This window comes from Grammomys surdaster, unplaced genomic scaffold (genome assembly GCF_004785775.1).
Source record: "Grammomys surdaster isolate TR1022 unplaced genomic scaffold, NIH_TR_1.0 241, whole genome shotgun sequence".
Taxonomy (NCBI): domain Eukaryota; kingdom Metazoa; phylum Chordata; class Mammalia; order Rodentia; family Muridae; genus Grammomys; species Grammomys surdaster.
Window position 1 is genome coordinate 790,670 of NW_021604686.1, and position 21,097 is coordinate 811,766.

The 21,097-nt window shown below is 40.7% G+C and overlaps 1 protein-coding gene across 5 annotated transcripts in view; it reads left to right on the plus strand.

The window, feature by feature from the left end:
* The window catches only part of Hmg20a (high mobility group 20A), a 75,941-nt gene that overhangs the window by 12,797 nt on the left and 42,047 nt on the right, over positions 1-21,097 (plus strand). Inside the window, exon 1 of one of the 5 annotated variants that reach the window (XM_028774554.1) lies at positions 12,076-12,174. The exons of 3 other annotated variants lie outside the window; for them this stretch is intronic. In XM_028774554.1, the coding sequence (XP_028630387.1) occupies positions 12,140-12,174 (35 nt within the window). In that variant the 5' untranslated portion in view covers positions 12,076-12,139. Of the gene's footprint in view, positions 1-12,075; positions 12,175-21,097 lie in introns of those variants that run through there. One more of the 5 variants, XM_028774553.1, reaches the window with a different exon arrangement.

The window sequence follows — 21,097 nt, forward strand, 5'->3', positions numbered from 1 at the left end:
GAGAGAGAGAGAGAGAGAGAGAGAGAGAGAGAGAGAGAGAGAGAGAGGGAATAAAAATAATGAAATTTTAAGAAAAGTAAAGAGGTAATTCTATTTATTAAATTAATAGAATTGATTAATTAATTCTCCTGAAGTTTCTACTCATCATAAGCCCTCTGTGGTTTTGCTATCAGACATCTTACATTTGATTTTCCATGTTCTCACAAGAAACTTACGAGGCTGTTATTTTCCACCTTTCATAAGAGAAAAATGGAAAGAATGCTTAAGTGCCTCGATTAAACAACCTGTCGTCTGAGGAGAGGGCCTCTGTGGGAGCAGGGCTTCCCTGTGGCCACGGCATGTTAGGTATTTTTCTTTTTGCATCAACACTCGTGAGCAAAGCAGCTCAAGGAAGGAGGCTTTGGAGCTCAGGGCTCCAGGGTGTAGTCCAACATCTCAGGGAAGGCCTGAAGCAAGAGCTTGAGGCTGTCCTCAGATTATCTCCACAGCAGGAAACCTAGAGAGAGAACAGACCTTTCAGTTACTCTGGAACCACTGGATGGAATTTCACCTCCAGCATTAGAGTAGGGCTTTCCGGCTCAATTAACCTAATCCAGAAATTCCTAGAGATTTATCCCAGGTGATTGTGGAGCTGGTAAACTTTCGGTATTAACCCTCAGAGATGAAGAAATACTGGACTTTGGGAAAGACACACACAAAAGCAAGGACATGAGAGGTTGAACTCCCACAGAAAAGCATAAGAACCCACTATTCTAAATTTATTTTTTTCCTCAAAGCATTTTGCTGCACAGGGTCCAGAAGTATAAGAAAATAAACTTATGTTTCATTAAGCTAATAGTCTTAAATGACTTAAATCAGCAATATGAAGCTATTGCAGAGGCATGGGGAATGATGGGAAGTCTAGAAGAAATGGAAGTGGAGCAAAGAGAAAATTAGAGGCAGGCTTGTAACAATGATAATGAAGACACACACCTCAAGCTACGTGTAAGTTAGGTAGAGCTATTAGTAGGAATTGACAGCCTTGAGTCCATGTATTAGACAAGAAAAAACATCAAGAATCAGTGCTTTAATTATGTCATTGGGGAGAAGTACCAAACAAGTTGAAGAAACGAAATAGTAAAAAGTAGAAATAAATTAAATAGAAGACAAGCCAAAAATTTGTTCTTTGAAAGCTTTCAGAAAATGTGTAGGCCTCGAGCAATACCAATCAAGGGGGGTGGTGCTTAAATTTCCATTATCAGAAATGAAAAAGGAAACATACTTTTGTTTTCAGTTGTTGAGACAAGTATCTAACCATGATACTCAGAATTATAGACAGGGGCTATGAGCCGCCACGTGTGGCTGAAAAGAGGGTGGTCTTTTACATATACTACATGTCTAAAAGGTAAAGAGACAGGAACAACCTCATAGGAATAGATTTTATTTTTTAGGTGTAATGTACAACTTGTTAAACACGTGTCACCAAAATTAGAATATCTGAGTACTCATTTTCATCTGTCAGTTAAACTTAGTCCATTTAAATTCTTCCTGAGGAAATCTGACGTTAGGCTAGAACAGAGAAGTAACTCCAGGCAGGAATCTAAATCTTAAGCTAGAACAAGGAAGTAGGCTTCAGACATGAAAATGACTTTGGGCTAGGACAGGGAAGTTGGCCCAGATATTTTGGTCATCCTGATAAGCCCTTAGAAACAGTGATCACTGGAGTGATCACGGAACTTGTTTAATGCCTTGCTTGTTCTTTGACTCTTTGTGTTTATTGTCTTGCTTGTTGCTTGACTATTTGCATCTATTGTATTGCTAGACCCTCAACCTAGAACTGATCTTAATACTTGCATGTAATTAAAAAGGTATAAAAGCAAAAAGGAGGAGGGGGATGGGAGAGGGGACTCTAGGGAGGGGAAATGAGGAAAGGGGATGACATGTGAAATGTAAATTTAAAAATCTTCCTGAAGAAGCTACAGCCTAGATGACTTTATCAGTGAATTCTTAAAAGATGTTTAGGTTGCCCATAGCAGCACACACGTTGAATCCCAGCACTCTGGAGGGCAGGGGCGGGCAGAGTGTGCGTTTGAGGCCAGCAAGGGCTGTATACTAAGAATTTGTCTCAAAAAGCAAACAAAAAATGTTTTAAAGAGAATGATATCGACTTTAATCTTCTGTGGAATATAACTTGTTTTATTGGATTGACAAAGCCTTGATGCCAAGACTACACAATGTTGGTTTTTGGTTTTTCTGGGGTTTGTTTTGTGTTTGTTTTTTTTTGGGGGGGGGGGAGGTTGGTTTTTCAAGATAGGATTTCTCTATGTAGCCCTGGCTGTCCTCGAAATTACTTTGTAGACCAGGCTGGCTTCAAACTCAGAAATCCACGTGTATTTGCCTCCCAAATGCTGAGGATAAAGGCATTTTTAAAGATTAAGTATGTTTTTAAGGCCAGTCTGTTTATATATTACTTGACAATTGTGCCAACAAAGGTCTTGTAAGAATCTCACAAGTAGATATGAAAAGATAATCAAATTTTAAAATAGACAGAATATTTAAATAAGTACTTCACAAAAGAAACTATTCAAAGGCTTCTGATGAACATATTTATATAAGATACATGCAGATGTAAGCCACAGCGAGAAACCATTGGATACCCATTTTAATGGCTAAAATTAAAAAGAGTAGCAATAGCTCAGGGTGATGGTAATTCTGCCACTGGGGAGGCTGGGTCAGGAGGATCCTTCCAAATTTAGAACAGCCTGCTCTGCATACTGAATTTCAGGCATGTTGTGGCTAGATGGCGAGACCTTGTCTCAAAAATACAAAATCACCAACAAAAATGAGACTAACAGTATTAAGAACTATTTGATGTAGATCAAATGCAGCTCATGAACTGTTCCAACTATTATGGAAGTCAGTCTGTCTATATGCTCTAAAAGTTGGAGCTGTCCTCTAGCCTCACTTTCTTCAGTGTAGTAGTCAATAGACACCTCTATTCATCATTCACCAAAACACAGGAATGGACAGGAATGTTCACAGCAGCAGCCAACATGCCCCTCAAGGTAGAATGGGTTAGCAAATGCCTTTATAGATGACCATCATGTGTATATGTGAACAAAAGAACCCAGACAAAAAATAACTGCATACGGTATGAATTCAGTTTAAAAACAAGCAAAACAAATCTGTAGTTTAAGGTGCTGTAAGTTTTACTTTTGCAAGGATAATGCAAAGGAAGGGGTAAGCTAGGGAATTACTGCTTTGTAGTATTCTCCTTTTCCTGATGTGGCTGTAGTTGATACTGTGTATACTTCATGAAAACCCATCAGATTAATACATATGATGTCAGTTGTTTACATTTGTATTGTCTCACTTAAACCTCTCACTGCTCAAGTGACTTTAAAGACTCTTTTGCTATGCATTCCTGACTCACGAACAGGAGAGGTGGTGCGCTCTGCTCCCATTGCTCCGGCAGCAGGCTCTGCTCTTAGAACTCCAGTAACTTCTGTGCTGTCCACCAACGGAGGCACAGTCTCCTTTACGTAATCTAAAACACGTGGGTGTCTCTTTTTGTTTTCCTCCATTGAAATTCTGTAACACCATTTGGTGTTTGTTCATCTACCTACCTCTGTTCATGTCATCTGGATCAGTCACCTTTGTGAGCGCCTCCTCATTTGTCTAACTCACGAGTTCCTTAAAACATACTCTTCCTCTTCCTAACCTACCTCTCCTCGGACATGCCTCACAACCATTTAAAGCTTTACCTATCACACTTAATGAAAATGCCTGAACTATCTTTACCTCAAACATTTCTTCTGAGCTCTAACATATGGCCTCCAACTTGACTTTGGTCGCAAAGTCATCTTAAAATGAATGTCAGATCTTAAACTGATTTTTTTTCCTTCTAATTCTGACAGCTCAAACATCTGATTTCTCAGTTAGATATCTTGGCATCAGAGCTGATGGCTTTTCAGGTTAAGGTGCACGCTGCCAAGCCTGACAGCCTGAGTTCACTTCCTAGAACCCACACTGTGGAAGGAAAACCAACTCCCACAAGTTGCTGTCTGACCTCCGCATACATGCTGTCACAAACTACACACACACACACACACAATCTAATTTGTTTTTTTTATTTTGGTTTTTGTTTTATTTTGTGTGTGGGGGTGTGTGTGGGGTGTGTGTGTGTGTGTGTGTGTGTGTGTATGTGTGTGTGTGTTTACCAGTTAGGTGACTGGTACTCATGGAGGCCAGAAGAGAGTACTGAGTCCTCTGGTCTTTACAAACAGCCACGAACTGCTATCCCAGGTTGTCTGGGAGAGCAGTCAGTGCTCTTAACCAACGGCTCATCTCTCCAGCCCCACATGCAATTTTAAAAAAGAAAAAGAAAGAAATCTTGGTTCCATTCCTGAATCTTCTCAAGTACATATGTGCATACACCCCATCCAAACAGCTGGAGCATTCTGTCGCTTCTGCAACAGATCCATCCTCTGCCCCATCTTCAGGGTCACTGTCCTAGTCTAAGCCACTGTCACACTTTGGAAGCTACCGCAGCAGCTTCCTGGTGGTCTGTCTACGCTCATTCTTACCCATTATTTACACAGAAATCAGAGGGATCCTTTTAAAAGCATAACCATCATGGGGCCCTTGAGGTTCTTGGGGCCTGCCACCAAGCTGACAACTTGAGGTTCATCCCAGAATCAACATGGTGGAAGAAGAGAACCAATACAGATCTTTAACATAGCTCCACATGTGTGATTGGGTACCTGGCTGTCTGGTTTTGCTACTTGCCTCTCCTGCTCATTTTTCTTAGGTCTTATAAGCTTGTTCCTCAGTGTGGAAAAATACCTACTTCAGCATTTGGCTCTCCATGATGTGTTTCTTCTTCTAATGGGCTTTATCTAAATGACATCTTCTGCTGTTACTCTGTAGCTTCCTATTCTTTTTCTGAATAGGATTTTCACAGTTTTAAAATTGTCTATTGGCATATGCATTCAGTATCTTGCACCTAAAGGTGAAGTTTTTCATGAAGGCAGAGACTGCCTGTTACTATTGTATTCCTGGCATCTTACTCATGATCTGGTATAAATTATGTGTTAGAAAACATATGGTAAACAAGAAAATGTATCACGGCATATTAAACTGCACTTGGGGAGCATTTTATAGTTGTGTCCTATGCCCTGATCATAAAGAGATTATTTCCTCTGGTTCAGTCCTTCTCAGTGTTCTCTGAAAAAGGCACTCATTGTGCTGCCTGGAGACAGTTTGTGATGATCAGCCAGTCTTAGCAGTGCTGAGCTAGACTGCCAGTGTGGGCAGGTTGGGATAAGCCTCCACAAAGGAATCTAGACTTCTCACATGTCTTAGATTGGAGCTCTTAAAAACTAAGGGCAGAGCAGAATTCTCAGCGGTAGTATCGGCTCACGAATTTGTCTTCTTTCTATAGCATGCGGTTTTTCAGAAAACATAACAGCCCCAGAAAGGAAAGATGCTCTAGGATATTCGTTTGCTACTAATAATTGACAGCATTATTTATGTTAGGATCATTATAAGTATGCCATGATGCTGCCACTTCAAGTACATGGCACATCTCTTCATGAGAACAGCAGAAAATGGCCACATTTCACAGTGCTGATGTCTTCATATATTTGCAAGACACAGATTTTTAAAAACAGTCTACATTTTCTCAGGCACATTGTGTTTTCGTTCATTCTTTTTATGTGAGAGATTGTTTTCCTTATCATTTTAAGTAATTTTCTTAACATACAAAGTAATGAGTACCATTACCATTTTCATGTAGTGTGTCATTGTTCACGTACACACTGCCAACCTGCCCCCACTCCCCGTCTACCCTTCTCAATTTGTTGCTGCCCTTTCTTTCCCCAAGATAAGTTCCTTTTCTGCTTTCCTGTCACATGTATTCTGTTTCTCTTTCCCTCTTTCTTGCTCCTCTTCTCTTCCTCCTCTCTCATAATCCCCTTCTCTCTCCTATATATGTGCATGCAGGTGTTTATAAATTTCAGTCTGGATTCTTCTTATGAGAGAACATATGCAGTATTTCTGAGTCTGACTTACTTGCCTAAGAACCTCCACTGATCTGCAGATACCATGATTTCATTCTTCCTAACAGCTGAGGAAAATTCTGCTGTGTATGTGCCCCACATTTTCTTTACCCAGCCGCCTGCTAGTGGACATCTAAGCTGGTTCCTTACCTTAGCAATTGTAACAGTGCGGAAATAAGCAGGGCGTGCAAGTGCCTGTGGTGTGGTGACTTAGAATTCTTCGAGCATATACCGAGAAGTGATAGAACCAAGTCTATGGCAGGTCTATTTCTGGTTGTTCAGAGTTGGGGATGGAGCTTGGGGGGGGCTCCATACTGACTTCCAGAGCAGCTGGACCAGATTCTCTCCCCAGCCGTGTAGAAGCGCTTCTTCCTCCACATGCTCAGCAGCCTTCATTACTGTTTTCTCGATGATACCCCTGACTGGGGTGAGAGAGAATCTGAAAGAAGTTTTAATTTGCAATTCCCTGGTGGCTAAGGTTGTTGAACACTTTCAAATATTTAATGACCGTTTGTATTTCTTCCTTTGAGAACCGTTAGACCTAGTTTTTAATTAAATTACTATTTTTAAAGCTGGTTTCAGTAAAATGGAATGTTTAATTGTACATGTGATAAGAAATTGTAACAGTTTGAAACAGCTTTATGGCTACTGGCATTTCTTAAAACCCTTGGTAGGGGGTGGGGCAGTTTACTACCACAATAATGTCGTCATTGTCATCGTTGTTGTTGTTACAGTTTCAGATTTATTCATTTTTGTGTATTTTGCATTCATATCTGAAAGTGCACCAATGCTCACTGGTGCCGTGGGAGGTCAGAAGAGGACATTAGATCCCTTGAAACTAGAGATACAGATAGTTGTGAGCCATCAAGTGGAGGCTGTGAATGGAACCTGGGTCCTCTGCAAGACAGCACGTATGCTTAAAGCACTGAGCCGTCTCTTATAGACCCTACTACCGATTGTATTTTATTTTATTTTTATTTTATTTTATTTTATTTTATTTTATTTTATTGCGTTTGTTTTGTTTTGTTGTTTTTGTTTTTCGAGACAGGGTTTCTCTGTGTAGCCCTAGCTGTCCTGAAACTCACTCTGTACACCAGGCTGGCCTCGAACTCAGAAATTCGCCTTCATCTGCCTCCCAAGTGCTGGGACTAAAGGCATGCGCCACCACTGCCCGGCCTACTACCAGTTTTAAATGAAGTGAAGTTCATTTCAGGAGGAAAATTTTTTTTTATTATATGCTTATGATTTATCGCATGTCTTAGTGTACACTAAATAAGATATTCTTATTTATTCCTAGAGTCTAGTACCATTCTTAGAAGCTTTGTGTAAAGAGAGAAACCTGGTCAGTATTTCTGTGGCTGTGAACAGGGTTAGGGCTCTGGTGGGGGAGAAGGCAGAATAACAAGATTAACAATTTTCATGCCTAGAAAAAAAGCCCCACATTTCTAAATTTAGTATTATTCATCCTACATTTAACAAAATTATTCTTCTCTGTGAATGAAATACTTAAAAAAAAACTTTGAGTATTTATTGATATTTTCAAATTTACAAGAGACTCATAACTATTCTCAGGTAAGTAGAATTGGAAGCCCCTGAGTTCATAAATACCTGCTGCCGGGTATGACTAAATGAGTTTCTGAACTCATAATCCTCTGACTGCTACTGCAGGCTCTTTCTCTAGATTTTTAAGGTGTAAAATATTGACTTTGGGGCTGGTTAAGTTATGTCTTTAATACTGTAGTATTATGCAAATACGATACAGTTAGACTGCAGAGGGAGTGGAGGCATAAGTAGAATGCACTCGGCCATGTTTTTAAAATCTTCTTAAGTGGGTTACCGGTTTAAGCAATGCGATCGAGTACTTTTTGTGTCCATTTCTAAAAGCGGGGGAGAGCAGTTTGACTTTGTCAGAAAGGCAGCGTCAACTGGTACTCGTTTATTTACTAGCAAAAAAGAAAAAACTACTTACATAAGTCTCATTCACAGATTTCTTCTCCCTGGTATTTAATTAAAATCTCTAGCAACACATGATGCGAGGATAGAGTATAGATTTATTGATTGTGCAAAGAATGAGTTGGTCAGTTATTTCTTTCTAGCTTTCAGCCTTTACTAATTGCACGTCTTCTCATATCTATTTTAACAACTTTATCTAACGGCACCATCACTGACAAAGAATACATGCGTTTTATAGTCTTTCTATAACTATGTCCACGTCAATAGAGTTGTTTTCTTTCTATAGACAGTGGCACAGACCTTTATTTCTGATGCTTGGGGGCCAGAAGCAGGTGGATCTCTGAGTTCAAGACCAGCCTGGTCCACAGAATGAATTCCAGGACAGCCAGGGATATATACCTTGTCTCAAAACAAAAAAAAAAAAAACAAGGGGCTGGAGAGATGGCTCAGCAGTTAAGAGCACTGACTGCTCTTCCAGAGGTCCTGAGTTCAATTCTCAGCAACCACATGGTGGCTCACAACCATCTGTAATGGGATCTGATGACCTCTTCTGATTGATATGTCTGAAGAGAGCGACAGTATACTCACATACATAAAATAGATCTTTAAAAAAAGAGAGAGACCGAGTTTAATGTTTACTTCAGAAATTGCCATTCAGTTTTTTTAATTAATTACTTTTTTAGTACGTGGAGTTAAACCTAATTCTTGACACATACTAGGCAAGTGCTTTACTGCAAAACATCCTATCAGCCTTTAAATCTGAAACAGCATCTCACTAAAGTATTCAAGCTAGCCTCGAACATGTGATTTCTGCCTCAGCCTCTGAGCCCGCCCTGTAATAAAACCATACTGATGCAAGTGCTCTGTTTACACCTTGCCCTGGAAGGCTGACATCTAGATGACTGTTGCTACTCCAAGGTGAAGATTACGGAACAACTAGTAAAATTGCATCCTTGTCATCAAAACTGAGAAGATCCTGGTCCAGTAAGATGGCTCAGAGGATTAAGGCACCTGTCATGTCTGATGGCCAGAGGACTAACTCCCACCAGTTGTCCTCTGACTTCCGTGCATGTACTGTGTCAAGTGCACATGCATGTCCACACCCAGATACACAGTCAGTCAGTGTAAAAACTTTTTAATAAAAAATAGAAAATGCCTACCCAGTTGGCAAAACATTAGTAAAATTGATTGATGATCATTTTCTGTATCAATAATAATATAAAAGTTGTTAATAGTTGACTATCATCCAATAGGATGATTTGAAAATCAGTAAGTGTGAGGCCAATCTGATCTACATTGTGAGTTCTGGGCCAGTCAGAGCTACACAGGGAGACCATGTTTCAAAACAGAATAATCACAAATTAAATTCAGCCTGGGAAGTTGTCTCAGTTCTAAAGTGCTTGCTGCACAAGCATGAGAACTGGAGCATAGATCTCCAGCACCCACATAAAAGCAGGCACAGTAGCACACACCCTCACTCGGCACTGGAGGACAGACATAGAACTCACTGGCCAGGCGGCCTAGCCAAGTCAGTGAGCCCTGGGCCAGTGAGAGGCCCTGTCTCAGAAAATAAAGTAGAGAAGACATCTCTGCTGACTCTGGCCTACACATACCTGTGCATGCTCCTGTACAAACAGGTACATACCACAGACACACACACACAGGCTACATGAAATTTAAATCAAGTAAGTCTATATGTGGGACATTGTTTAGTAAAGCAGTACATTTAGTGTAATGATTGTGAGAGCTTTTTTCCTCCACTATACTTACATTGTTTATTAATTTGATTTGGGTTTTGTTTTTTCAAACACAGCTCCTGAGGAGAAAAAAGACTGTGTTCCAGCTAATATGTGAACTCTTAGCTCTATTCCTGTTTGTTGTCTAGTACTTTGTATTTCTGATAAAGATACATCACAGCTACTGTTCCAGAATTACTCAACTGTAACCGGTCACTGTCTTTTTATACACTGTTTTCTTTGTCTTACAAGCAGAACACATCTCCCAAAACTTAGGACCCACTTTACCTCAATAGTGCTAAAATGTTTCGGAAGGTAACAGAAGGAAGGTTGAAGCATAGCTGGTACCACGGGATCTCAGTCAGTTTTGCAGCTTTCTGACCTTCCTTGGTAATGCACGTGGAATAGTTCTGAGTGGCATTTTCTCTCTAGAGCTTTAGAGTTGATTGCAACTGAAATGTATTATGGGAAAAAAGATAGATGTTATAATGAAGAGTTTGTAAGGGAGATCAGAAATGACTTGTATCTGATAACCTAGTAATTTGAAGGCCTGAGACATATTTAAATGTGATGCTGTTGAAAGCAGTGTTCCTGGTATAAGAATTTAGAGGAAATCTACATCCTAAGTGGTTATATAAATTGAGCCTTAAACCTTACGGTACTTATCTTCCTAATTATTGGGTTATTTTCTGAACATCAGATATTTGATATATTTTATTCTTTAGTTAAAGAGGGGTGGGGATCAGGGTTACAGGTTTTTTAAAAGAGGATTTTTAAGTACATTAATTTAGTGTGTGTGTGCGTGTGCATGCGTATGCACACCTTTAACCACTGAGTGATCCTGCCTGCCTGGGGTTGCGTTTTGCTTTTATTCCGTTTTTTCTTGTTTTTATTACATTTTTTTATTATTTAAAACAGTTTTTGGATTTAGATATATTTTCTTCAGAGAGCTGGAGAGATGGCTCGGTGGTTAAGAGCTGTTCTTCCAGACAACCTGGGTTCAATTCCCAGGACCATGGAATTGGCAGCTCACAACCATCTGTGACTCCAGTTCCAGGGGATCTGATGCCCTCACACAGACATGCATGCAGGCAAAACACCAACGCATGTAAAATAAAAATAAATAATTGGATATATTTTTAATCGTTTGCTTCCCCTTCCCCAAGTTCTTTCAGACCCTCCCCGTCCCTACCCATTCAACTCTTAAGTTCTCATACAACAAACAAAAAACAAATGTAACAACCCCAAATAACAAAATTAAACAAAAAGACTCAAAAAGGAAACAAACTATAACCAACTGAAAGCATACAAAAACCTGTGGGGTTCATTATATATCGGTCAGCTACTGGCCATGAGTCCTGCCCTGAAATGGTGATATACCCAGTGTCACCCCATTGGAGAAAACTGATTTTCTCTCTCCTGGCAGGTCTAAGTGACAGTTCTGTTGTTGGGCTTTACCCTAGTGGCTAGGTATTCATTCATTCATTCATTCATTCATTCATTCATTCATTCATCTATTCATTCATTTTATTAAATATAACAAAATAAAATAATATTTTAAAAATCACAAACAGGAGGAAAAGAACCCAAAAAAATAACAATCAGAGACCCATTCATCTGCATATTTAGGAGCCATAGAAACGCTTAACTAGAGGCCATAATACATACAGAAGCCCTGTGCTTGCTGCCTCTGTCTCTGTGAACCCATATGAGCTTTGCTCATGTTGATTTAGAGGGCCACCTCTTTTTGGTGTTTGCCAGCTTCTCTGCCTCTTTAAACTCTTTCTGACTCTTCTGTGAAGTTTCCTGACCTCTGCAGGGAGAGATTTGATGGCAGCATCCCATTTGTAGCTACATGTTTCAAGGTCTCTCTCTTTCTGTGTGTATAACATCTGGCTACATTTTCTCCTGTGTGCTGCAGGACGAAGCCTCTGATGATGGCAGAACAAGGCACTGATCAATGAGTATGGCAGAATATCATTATAAGTCATTTCATCTCTAAATTGTTGTTGTTGTTTTTTTAGGACCCTGGGCTATCTAGTCTCAGGATCTTGGTCACCCAAGCAGTGTTGGGTATGGGTTCCACCTTGTGGAATGGGCCTTAAGTCAAATCAGTTATTGGGTGGTTACTCTCACAGGCTTTGCTACCTTGCAGGTAATACACCATTATAGATGAAGGCCTTGTGGCTGGCTTGGTGTTTACATTCCTCCTTTGATAACACACAGGATATTTTTCTGTATCAAAGATGCTTGAACATAGGTCTATGTAGGTGTTGACTTCAGCAATGGGGCCTTGCTGTCAGTAACCTATAGTCCCGGCAACAGCCTGGGTTATTAAGGGATTCCTGTTCCCTTTAGCCAACAATTCAATGAGCTGTAACTCAGTTCGGAACCTTCGTGTGTTTACAAGAGATGGCCACGTGGGACTCTGTCTCCCCAGTTACTTGGTGAGTTCATTTAGTTTGCCTTCATACATGCACATATTTTAGTGAGTGTCTACTGTATCAGGCCTTCACACTACCCCTCAGCCTCTCTCCATATTCCCTTCCACAACCTTCTCTCCTCCCCACTCGATCCTTCCATCTCACACCCCTACACACACATCCATTCATAACTATTCTATTCCCCTCCCCCCCCCCCCGTCCCTTATCTATGTTCTATGGTTCTACAGATTGTAAATTTCGTATTATTGACTTAACAGCTAATATCCACATGTAAGTGGATACATACCACATTTGTCTTTCTGGGTCTTGGATACCAAACTCAGGAATTTTTTTTTAAAGATTTATTTATTTTATGTATATGAGTACACTGTCACTATCTTCAGACACACCAGAAGAGGCAGAAGAGGGCATCAGATCTCATTGCAGATGGTTGTGAGCCACCATGTGGTTGCTGGGAATTGAACTCAGGACCTCTGGAAGAACAGTCAGTGCTCTACTGAGCTATCTCTCCAGCCCATAGGATGATTTTTGGTTTTTTTTGAGTTCCATCCATTTGCCTACAAATTTCCTGATGTCATTTTAATAGCTGAGTAATACCCCATTGTGTAAATGTACCACATTTTCTTTATCCATTCTTCTCTTGAGGGACATCTAGTTCATTTCTAGTATCTGTATATTATGAGTAGAACTATAGTGAGAATTCAACACAGAAATAGAAATGTGCTTTTGTTTTAATCCCAGGTGTGGGGTATGGTGCTGCTTCACAGCAGGTGACTATGATTTGTCTCATGCTCTAGCAGAGGCATGGTTTTGCCAGCTGCCGATGGTTTTTGCATTTGTGGGACATTTGGACTTCTGGGAACTTTTTAGAGGGTATATAAATGCTAAGATCCCAAGAGATGTGTGTTGTTGTTGTTGGTGGTGGTGGTGGTTGTTGTTGATCACAGTTTGTTAAGTAGTCTTGACAGCAAAGTTCTAACTTACCTCAAGGAATTTGATTCACCTAATCAGCAAGAAGTCTAATGATAACATTGCCCCCTTTCTGACCCCTGACTTTATTCAGGAATTTCTTTTCTTTTCTATTCTTTTTTTCTCTCTTATCTAGTGTTAGGAGGTTGAAAGGGTGGAAGAAAAAAGAACCCACAAAATAGCCAGAGACAGCTACATAGAGCAGCAGTGAACATGTTTGAGCAAGTATCTCTGGTGGTAGGATGAAGCATCCTTGGGCTATATGCCCAAGAGTGCTATTGGTGGATCTTGAGATAGATTGACATCTTCCTGAGGGACCACCGCACCAATTTCCATAGTGGCTATACAAGTTTGTACTCCCACCAGCAATATGTGAGTGTTCTTCTTACTCCATATCCATGATGCCAGCATGAGCTGTCAACTTGTTTTGTTGATCTTAGACATTCTGACAGGTGAAAGACGAAATCTCAAAGTAGTTTTGATTTGCATTTCCCTGGTGGCCAAGGATGTTAAGCTTTTTTTTAAGTGTTACTCAGCCATTTGAGTTTCTTCTTTTGAAAATTCTGTTGAAATCTGTAACCCATTTTTAATTGAATTGTTTGTTTTCTTGATACCTGGTTTCTTGAGTTCCATACATATTTTGAATATTAGACCTCCATAGGATCTGTATTTGGTGAAAATCCTTTCCCGTTCTGTGTGCCTCTACTTTGTCCTTCAGTGTCCTTTGCCTTACAGCTTCATGATATCCTATTTGTTACTTATTGATCTCAGTGCCTATGTTAACAGTGTTTTGTTCGGAAAGTCTTTCCCTGTGTCAGTGAGTTCAAGGCTATCCCCCGACAATCTCTTCCATCAGGTTTAGCCTATCTGTTTTTTTGTTGAGGTCTTTGATCAATTTGGAGTTTTATGCAGGGTGATAAATATGGATCTATTTGCATTCTTCTACCTACAGACTTTTAATTTGACTAGCATCATTTGTTGAAGATGCTGTCTTTCCAGTATGTTTTTGGTCTATCAAAAATCATGTGTCTGTGGGTGTGTAGATTTATGTCTGGGCCTTCAGTTGGAGTCCATTGATAAATGTGTCTGGCTTTGTGCCAATACCATGTTTTTATTACTATAGCTCTGTATTTACAAGTTAAAATCGGGGGTGGTGATACCTCCATCAGTTCTTTTATTATTTAAAATTGTTTTAGGTATCCTGGGGTTTTATGTTTCCATATGAAGCTGAGAATTATCCTTTCAAGGTCTGTAAAGAATTGTGTTAGAATTTTGATGGAGATTCCATTGAATCTTCGTTTACCTTTGGTAGGATGGCCATTTTTTTACTATATTTACTAGTATGCCAGCCAAATCTTACTTCCCAAAAGGATACATTTGTCTTTCACTCAAGAACAGATACAGGATACCAAAGATGTGACTGCAGCAAGAGAAGATTGAGTAGTTGTTAATATGTTGCTTTAAACTTTTTATGTTATATTTTCTTTCAGCATGCCAAGATTCTCTTTTCTTCATAGGACAAAGTTATTATGGGACCAAGTTTGGTTGATTATGCAAATGATAAAATAATACTTTAAACCATTTATGGTCTAAACATTTTTTATTTTGTCCCCGTTCCCCCCCCCCCAATTCCCCATGACCCCGCCGCCACCACCTCCTAGAGCCATGGCCTTGTGTTTGCTATGTAAGTGCTCTAACACTGAGCTAAATCCCCAACCCCTTAAAGATTTTTTTAAAGCATAACATTTATTCTTTTAAAAACACATTTCAAAAGAAAAAGTAAAAATTTCCCATAGGAAGCTGGACCGTAATCATAGCTGGAAGCAGGGATGGGAGGATGGCTGGTTCAGCCAGGCTGACTGCTAGTGAGTGCAAGACCAGCCTGAGCACTTGGCAAGACCCCTTCTCAAAGAAATAGGAGAAAAAACAAAAGGTCTGGGAATGGATTTAACTCAGGTATAGCACACAGGAGGCCCTCTGTTCAATAAGCTATGGTATCTTTAAAAAAAAAAAATTTTTTTTTTAACCCACACACCACAGGAAGACAGTGGATAGACTCTGAATACTGGAATGATTCTAAACAAAGGGTGGCATTCATAATTACATTCGTATTTTAATATGGTCACCGAATACTCTGTGGAAACAGATTAGGGACAGATCAGATAGGAGGCTGTTAGAGTAACCAGGGCAAGGAAAGGCTTTACATGTGACAATAATGAAAACCTAGAAGAGAAGGTCAATCTTGGGGGCGGGGGCGCTTGGTGAAGGACTGGCTACGATGGAAAGGCAAGGCAGCGATCAAAAGGGCACTTGGGCTTTTTACTATGAATAAAAGAAAGTACCCTCCAGAGGACAAGGGCAATGGAACAGATTTTAACAGAAAGAATATGGATCCCGTTTTTTGTGTGTTCATTGTAGTTTCTATTATACATCAAAAGAATACAATCCATTGCAGATACAGGCTAAGAATTTAAAAGAGTGGGTTTAGACATCAGCAATACAAGTTGCTGAACAATGGAACAGAGAGACGTCCCTGGGAAAGCATACAGAGAGATCGACAGCAGCAGAAGTAACACATAAAGATAACAGGTAACAACTGTAAATACGTGTATAGGAAATCCAAGTGTACATCTAGTTATATAAGTAGTGGGAAATGAATTTGAAGAGTCATTTACAACATCAAATGCCATTGAGAAAGTTAGATTAAAACTCAAGCGGTCGTTGGACAGGGGAGATGGCTCAGTTGGTATAGCACTTGCCTTGTAAGAATAAGGACCTGGGTTTGATTCCCAAAATCCATACCAGCACAAAAGGAGTGGGGCACAGTGGTATAATCCTAGCCCTGGGGAGGCAAGGACAGGATTCCTAGAGCTCACTGGGTAGGCAGCCTAACTTAATTTTCTTGGTGAGTGCCAGGCCAGTAAGTAACCCTGTAAGTGATCCTGTCTGAAAACGCAGTGGAAAAGAGAGAGTGCACTGAAGAGGTGATTCAGTCTCTAAGCGTCACCGGGAAGAAAGATGGATCCCCAGAACTGCATGAAGCTAGGTGAGGAGCGAGCGTCCGTCCATCACCCCACTGTGCCTTCAGCAGGATGGGAAGCAGCGACAGAGAAATCTTAAGCTCAGTAGACCAGCTATTTTGGTTTATGCAGTAGTAATCAGCAGGATACCGTGACTCAAATGAGGTGGAGGTGAGGACTGACTGACACCCAAGGCTGTCCTCTGGTCTCCACTTGTGCACTACACCATACTCAGACACGAGTTCACACACACAAATGAATATGCATATACACACAACACACATACACACCAACACACACATGGGGTGGGGTGCCGGAGAAGTAGTTCAGGGATAAGAGCACTGGCTGCTCTTGCAGAGGACCAGGATTTGGTTCCTGGCACCCACATGGCAGCTTACAGCCATCTGTAACTCTAGTTTCAAGGGGATCTGACCCCTCTTCAGCCACCATGGGCAATATAGATAGGCACATGGTACCCATATATACATGCAGGAAAACCACTCATCTACATAAAATAAAAATAAGTAACTTACTTCTGTGTGTCTGTTTGTGTACATGAGTGCAGGTGTCTGCGGAGGCCATATAGGATTCCCTACAGCTATAGTTACAGAATGTTGTAAGCCATGTAACACAGGTGCTGGGAACCAAACTGGGTTCCTCTGGAAGAGCGGCAAGTGCCCTTAACCGCTGAGCCATCATTCCAGCCCCCCAAACTAAATAAGTCTAAAAAAAAAAGATGGACAGAACCTAATGAACCATCCACACCCAGGTTTGTCCTTTGGCCTCTACACACTCAGGCCAACACATGCACATACACACAGGGGTCCATCAGATGGAGCGCTTCAGAGGGTCCTAGCACCTGAGACCTTTCCATAAAGTTAGAAATAGAAACGGGGTTACTGTATGTTTCAGATGGATTAGACGTGATGCCTAGAGTAATCTTTCAAATAAGTAAGTGAAAGGGCAGCAGTCAGGAAGAAAACAGAAATTAATGGAAGATTTTCCTACAAGCTTTGTTTGGTTTTATGCTCATTTAGAACTAGAGTGTTTACATCTGAAAGAAAATAACAGCAATCCCTGTTGCCAGACAAGTTACAGTGGTAGTAAGAGAACCAAGGTCCTTGAGGAAGCTAGGTCACTCCTGGCATGGTGCCTTCTATAGAAGACATGGATGCATGGGAAATCACAGCACAAGTGGTAAGACTTCTGATGCTGGAGCTTAATTGCCAAGTGTTACAGGAATAAAAGAGCTGGTAGCTCAGGGAATCAAGGAAAGTCAGCTGGCAGACTCAGCAGCGTATCCTCCTGTGTTCAGCTTTCTTTGTTAAATTAGTGTATCATGGAGCCACACACACTGAGGCCTTCGGTTCAGTGTTGCCCATTACATTGCCTGTATATATTTTCCTTAGTTCGTCTGATGTGTAACCTTCATTGTCTTCAGACATGTTCTCTAGTTCATATTTGCATGCTAACTCCTTAGAACCATCAGTTTCATGACACCTTCTCTCAGAGCACAGCCAAGAACAAATCTTCTTTCTTCTCAGCTCATATGCTGCCACAAAACTTCCCCAGAGTCATGAGATGAATACATTTTACATTTGGAGTCAAGATTTACTTTGTATAATTCATGTTGCCAATAACCTTGAATTAATTTGGTCTCAATTATTGTTTCAGTCTATGAGACAAAAAACAGAGCATTGGGCCTGGGGATGTAGTTCAGTTGGTAGGGTGCTTCCTAGCAAGCACAAACCCTGGGTTTATCTCCAGCACAGTGTAAATTGAACACGGTAGCAGCATGTACCTGTTATCCCAGCACTGAGGACGTGGAAGCAGGAGACCAGTGAATTCAAAGTCATCCTTGCCTATATAATGAGTTTCTGGCCACTTTGTGTTACATGAGACTCTGCTTTAAAATCAAAAATAAAAAATGCATTCTTTCTTTGCCTTTCTTTGCCTTTATATTTTTCTTCTAAGCTTTAATTTTGTAAAGACTTTTAAATCTCTTAAACTATACAATATTAGTAAGTTTTCAGATGTCTCTTTGAGGTCAAGTAAACACTTTTGTGTCTATTCATTCCTTTAGGCGTAATCACTTTCCCAGTTATTCATCTCCATTCAGAATGTCTAGGTCAAAATAATTGCCACCAACTTATCAACTTATCTTTTGTGTAAGAAATGCCATTGTCATCCTCCCGGTCTAAGCCACACGCCTTGGGGCCGCATCATCTAAGGTGCTCAGCAGTGGGGTACTCTCCTGCTCCTGAGACTACACACATGTGGTATAGCCAGCTACAGATACACACGTTTTACATTTCTATTTTAAATAACATTTCTACAAGCTGATTATCTACTCATATTGAAACAAAACTTTAAAATACTAAAGTTCAGTGAGGTGTAGAGAGAAGGGAGAATCAACAAAAACTGGAATACTGAAGCCTGGGATGTTTCCAGCTGGAAGGACTCTCAGCACTGGTCAGCTAAGCCTCAGGATGTGGAAAAGGATGTGTTCTATTTAGAACAGAGAATGTGGGAGAACTGTCTACCTCCTCCCTCCCCCAACAGAATGAGAACCCAGGGACAGAAGCCTCTTAGGGACAGGTTTGGAGTTCATTCCAGAAGACCAACACTGTCTGACTGCAGGAGCTACTCAGAAGCTGGATAGACAGTGAATAGACTGAGGATGGGGTGAGCCTTGGGAGTTGGGGTGGTTCCTGTTCTTTGTAAATCTTAGTCCTAAACTGCTTATCTATATCAGTGTTTCTCTGATAGCTTCTAAATGTTTTTTTGGTACAAAAATGAACAGACTAACTGTATAAAGTCAATGAGTTTGTTCACAAATAAAAAGATAGGTAGATACATAGCTGTAAATACTTCAGCTCATGGGGTACCCCTCCCTCCAGACAGTAGCCCCTTTCTCTCCCTGTATCTGAAACAACGGCTAGTCAGGTTTCTGGCACCATAGAGTTAATTGCTCTTGAAAACCATGTACATAAATATACTATCCTCACTCCTTTGTTTTTTTTGTATTGTGTGGCTCAAACTAACCAGGAATTTGCTGTGTAGCTCAGACTGTCTTCAAACTCATAATTCTCCTGCCTCAGCTTCCCAAGTGCTGGCTGGTTTTCTTTTGTTCATTGTTAAGCCTTTGAGATTCATCCATATTGCATGTGATAGTTTCATATTTATAGTATTCTTGTTTTCATTGTAAGAATATAATGTATCTGTCTGGTTGATCCCCCCGGGGAGGCCTGCTCTTTTCTGAAGGGAAACAGAGGAGTGGAACAAGGGGAGAAGGGAGCTGGGGGAGGAGATGGAAGGGACTTGGAGGAGAAGAGGGATTGGTAACTGTGGTTGGGGGTGTAATATATGAGGGAAGAATAAATAAAAAGAGGAAAGGTGTCATTGCTCCCTGATACTGTTGGTATTTGAGGTTATTATGAATAAAGCTGCCATAAATATTCTCACAGTTTTGTTTTTTCAGACAGGCTCATTCTGTGTGTGTGGCCCTGGCTGGCTTGGAACTTACTGTGTAGACCAGGCTAGTTTCAAATTTGTAGAGTTCAGCCTGCCTCTGCCTCCTGAGTTTTGGGGTGTAAAGGTATGCGTCACTGTATCTGGCATTCTCATATATTTTTGGTGGGGTTAGGCATATGCATTCATCCCCCACACACACACAACTTGACACAACCTAGAGTCACCTTGGAAGACAATTTTTTTTTTTCTTGAGACAGAATCTCTCTACATAGTTTTAGATCAGGCTGGCTTTAAAATCGTAAAGATCCACCTGCCTTAGCCTCCTGAGTGCTGGGATTAACAACATGTGCCACCACACCTGCAAGGGAAGAGAGTCTTACTGAGGAGTTATCTACATCAGCTTGGCCTTTGGGCATGTCTGTGGAGAGTTTTCTTGATTGTTAATTGAGGTAGGAAGACCCACCATGATGAGTGTGGGCAGAACCATTTAATCAGCTAGGTAGGCTTTGGACTGTGTTAGCGTGCGGGACACCAGCCAAACATAGGAACCACGTAAGGATCCCTGTGTTCGGTCTCTCTTCTTTACTATGGATACTATGCTGTGAGTCTAGACCATGACCAGGAACTGTGGGCCCAGATGGACCCTTCTTCCCCTGTGCTGCTTTTACTTAGGGTATTTTATCAAAGCAACAGAACTTGTGGGGCGTGGAGGATTTTCTGTGTGAATCAAGTCCCGAGTGAATGTCTGTTGCTGAGATTGGGCATAGCCATGTCAAAGACCATAGCCTCGTCTAGGAGATGATGGCAAAGCCAGCCACCCCTTAGGTTAAAGCTCAGAGGGATGGCAAAGCCTTCTCCTCCTTTGCACAACTGTTGATGGTATGTGTAGAAAGCACCCACCATAGCTCTCACCCCTACCTCCTCCAGTCTCTAGCCGGAAGACTGCCCCTGTCCAGACGAGCTAGCCCTGCCCCCTTGCTCAGCTGTGTCTCACAGACCTTGTGGATATTAGGAACCAAACCCAGGACAAGGGCGACAAACACTCTAAACTGGAGCCATCGCTCCAGCCCCAGTATCACATTTCCTACTGTTGAACTATGGGTGTGTGTTTATCAAGGTCATCTGTATTAAAATTTTCAAAATTAAATTTTTTTTAGGAAATGTAAAAACTCCTTGCCATGGTCTGTTTTCCACCATTACATGGGGTTTTTATAAGATAATTTCAATATATTTTTCATGTAATTTATTGGGAGATTTAATAGCTCATAATCTGAGTTGACAGTATATTTCTAATCAGTAAGAGAAATGTCTTCTGTCACTAGATAGTGGAGAAGGAATAAAAAGTCACAATACTCCCTCCCCTCCAAAATTTGTTAGTTAGCCACCGAAAAGATGAACTTCACCTGTTTCTCGGCCTCCCATAATATAAAACATTAGTTTTTATAAAAACAAATGCAAACCTT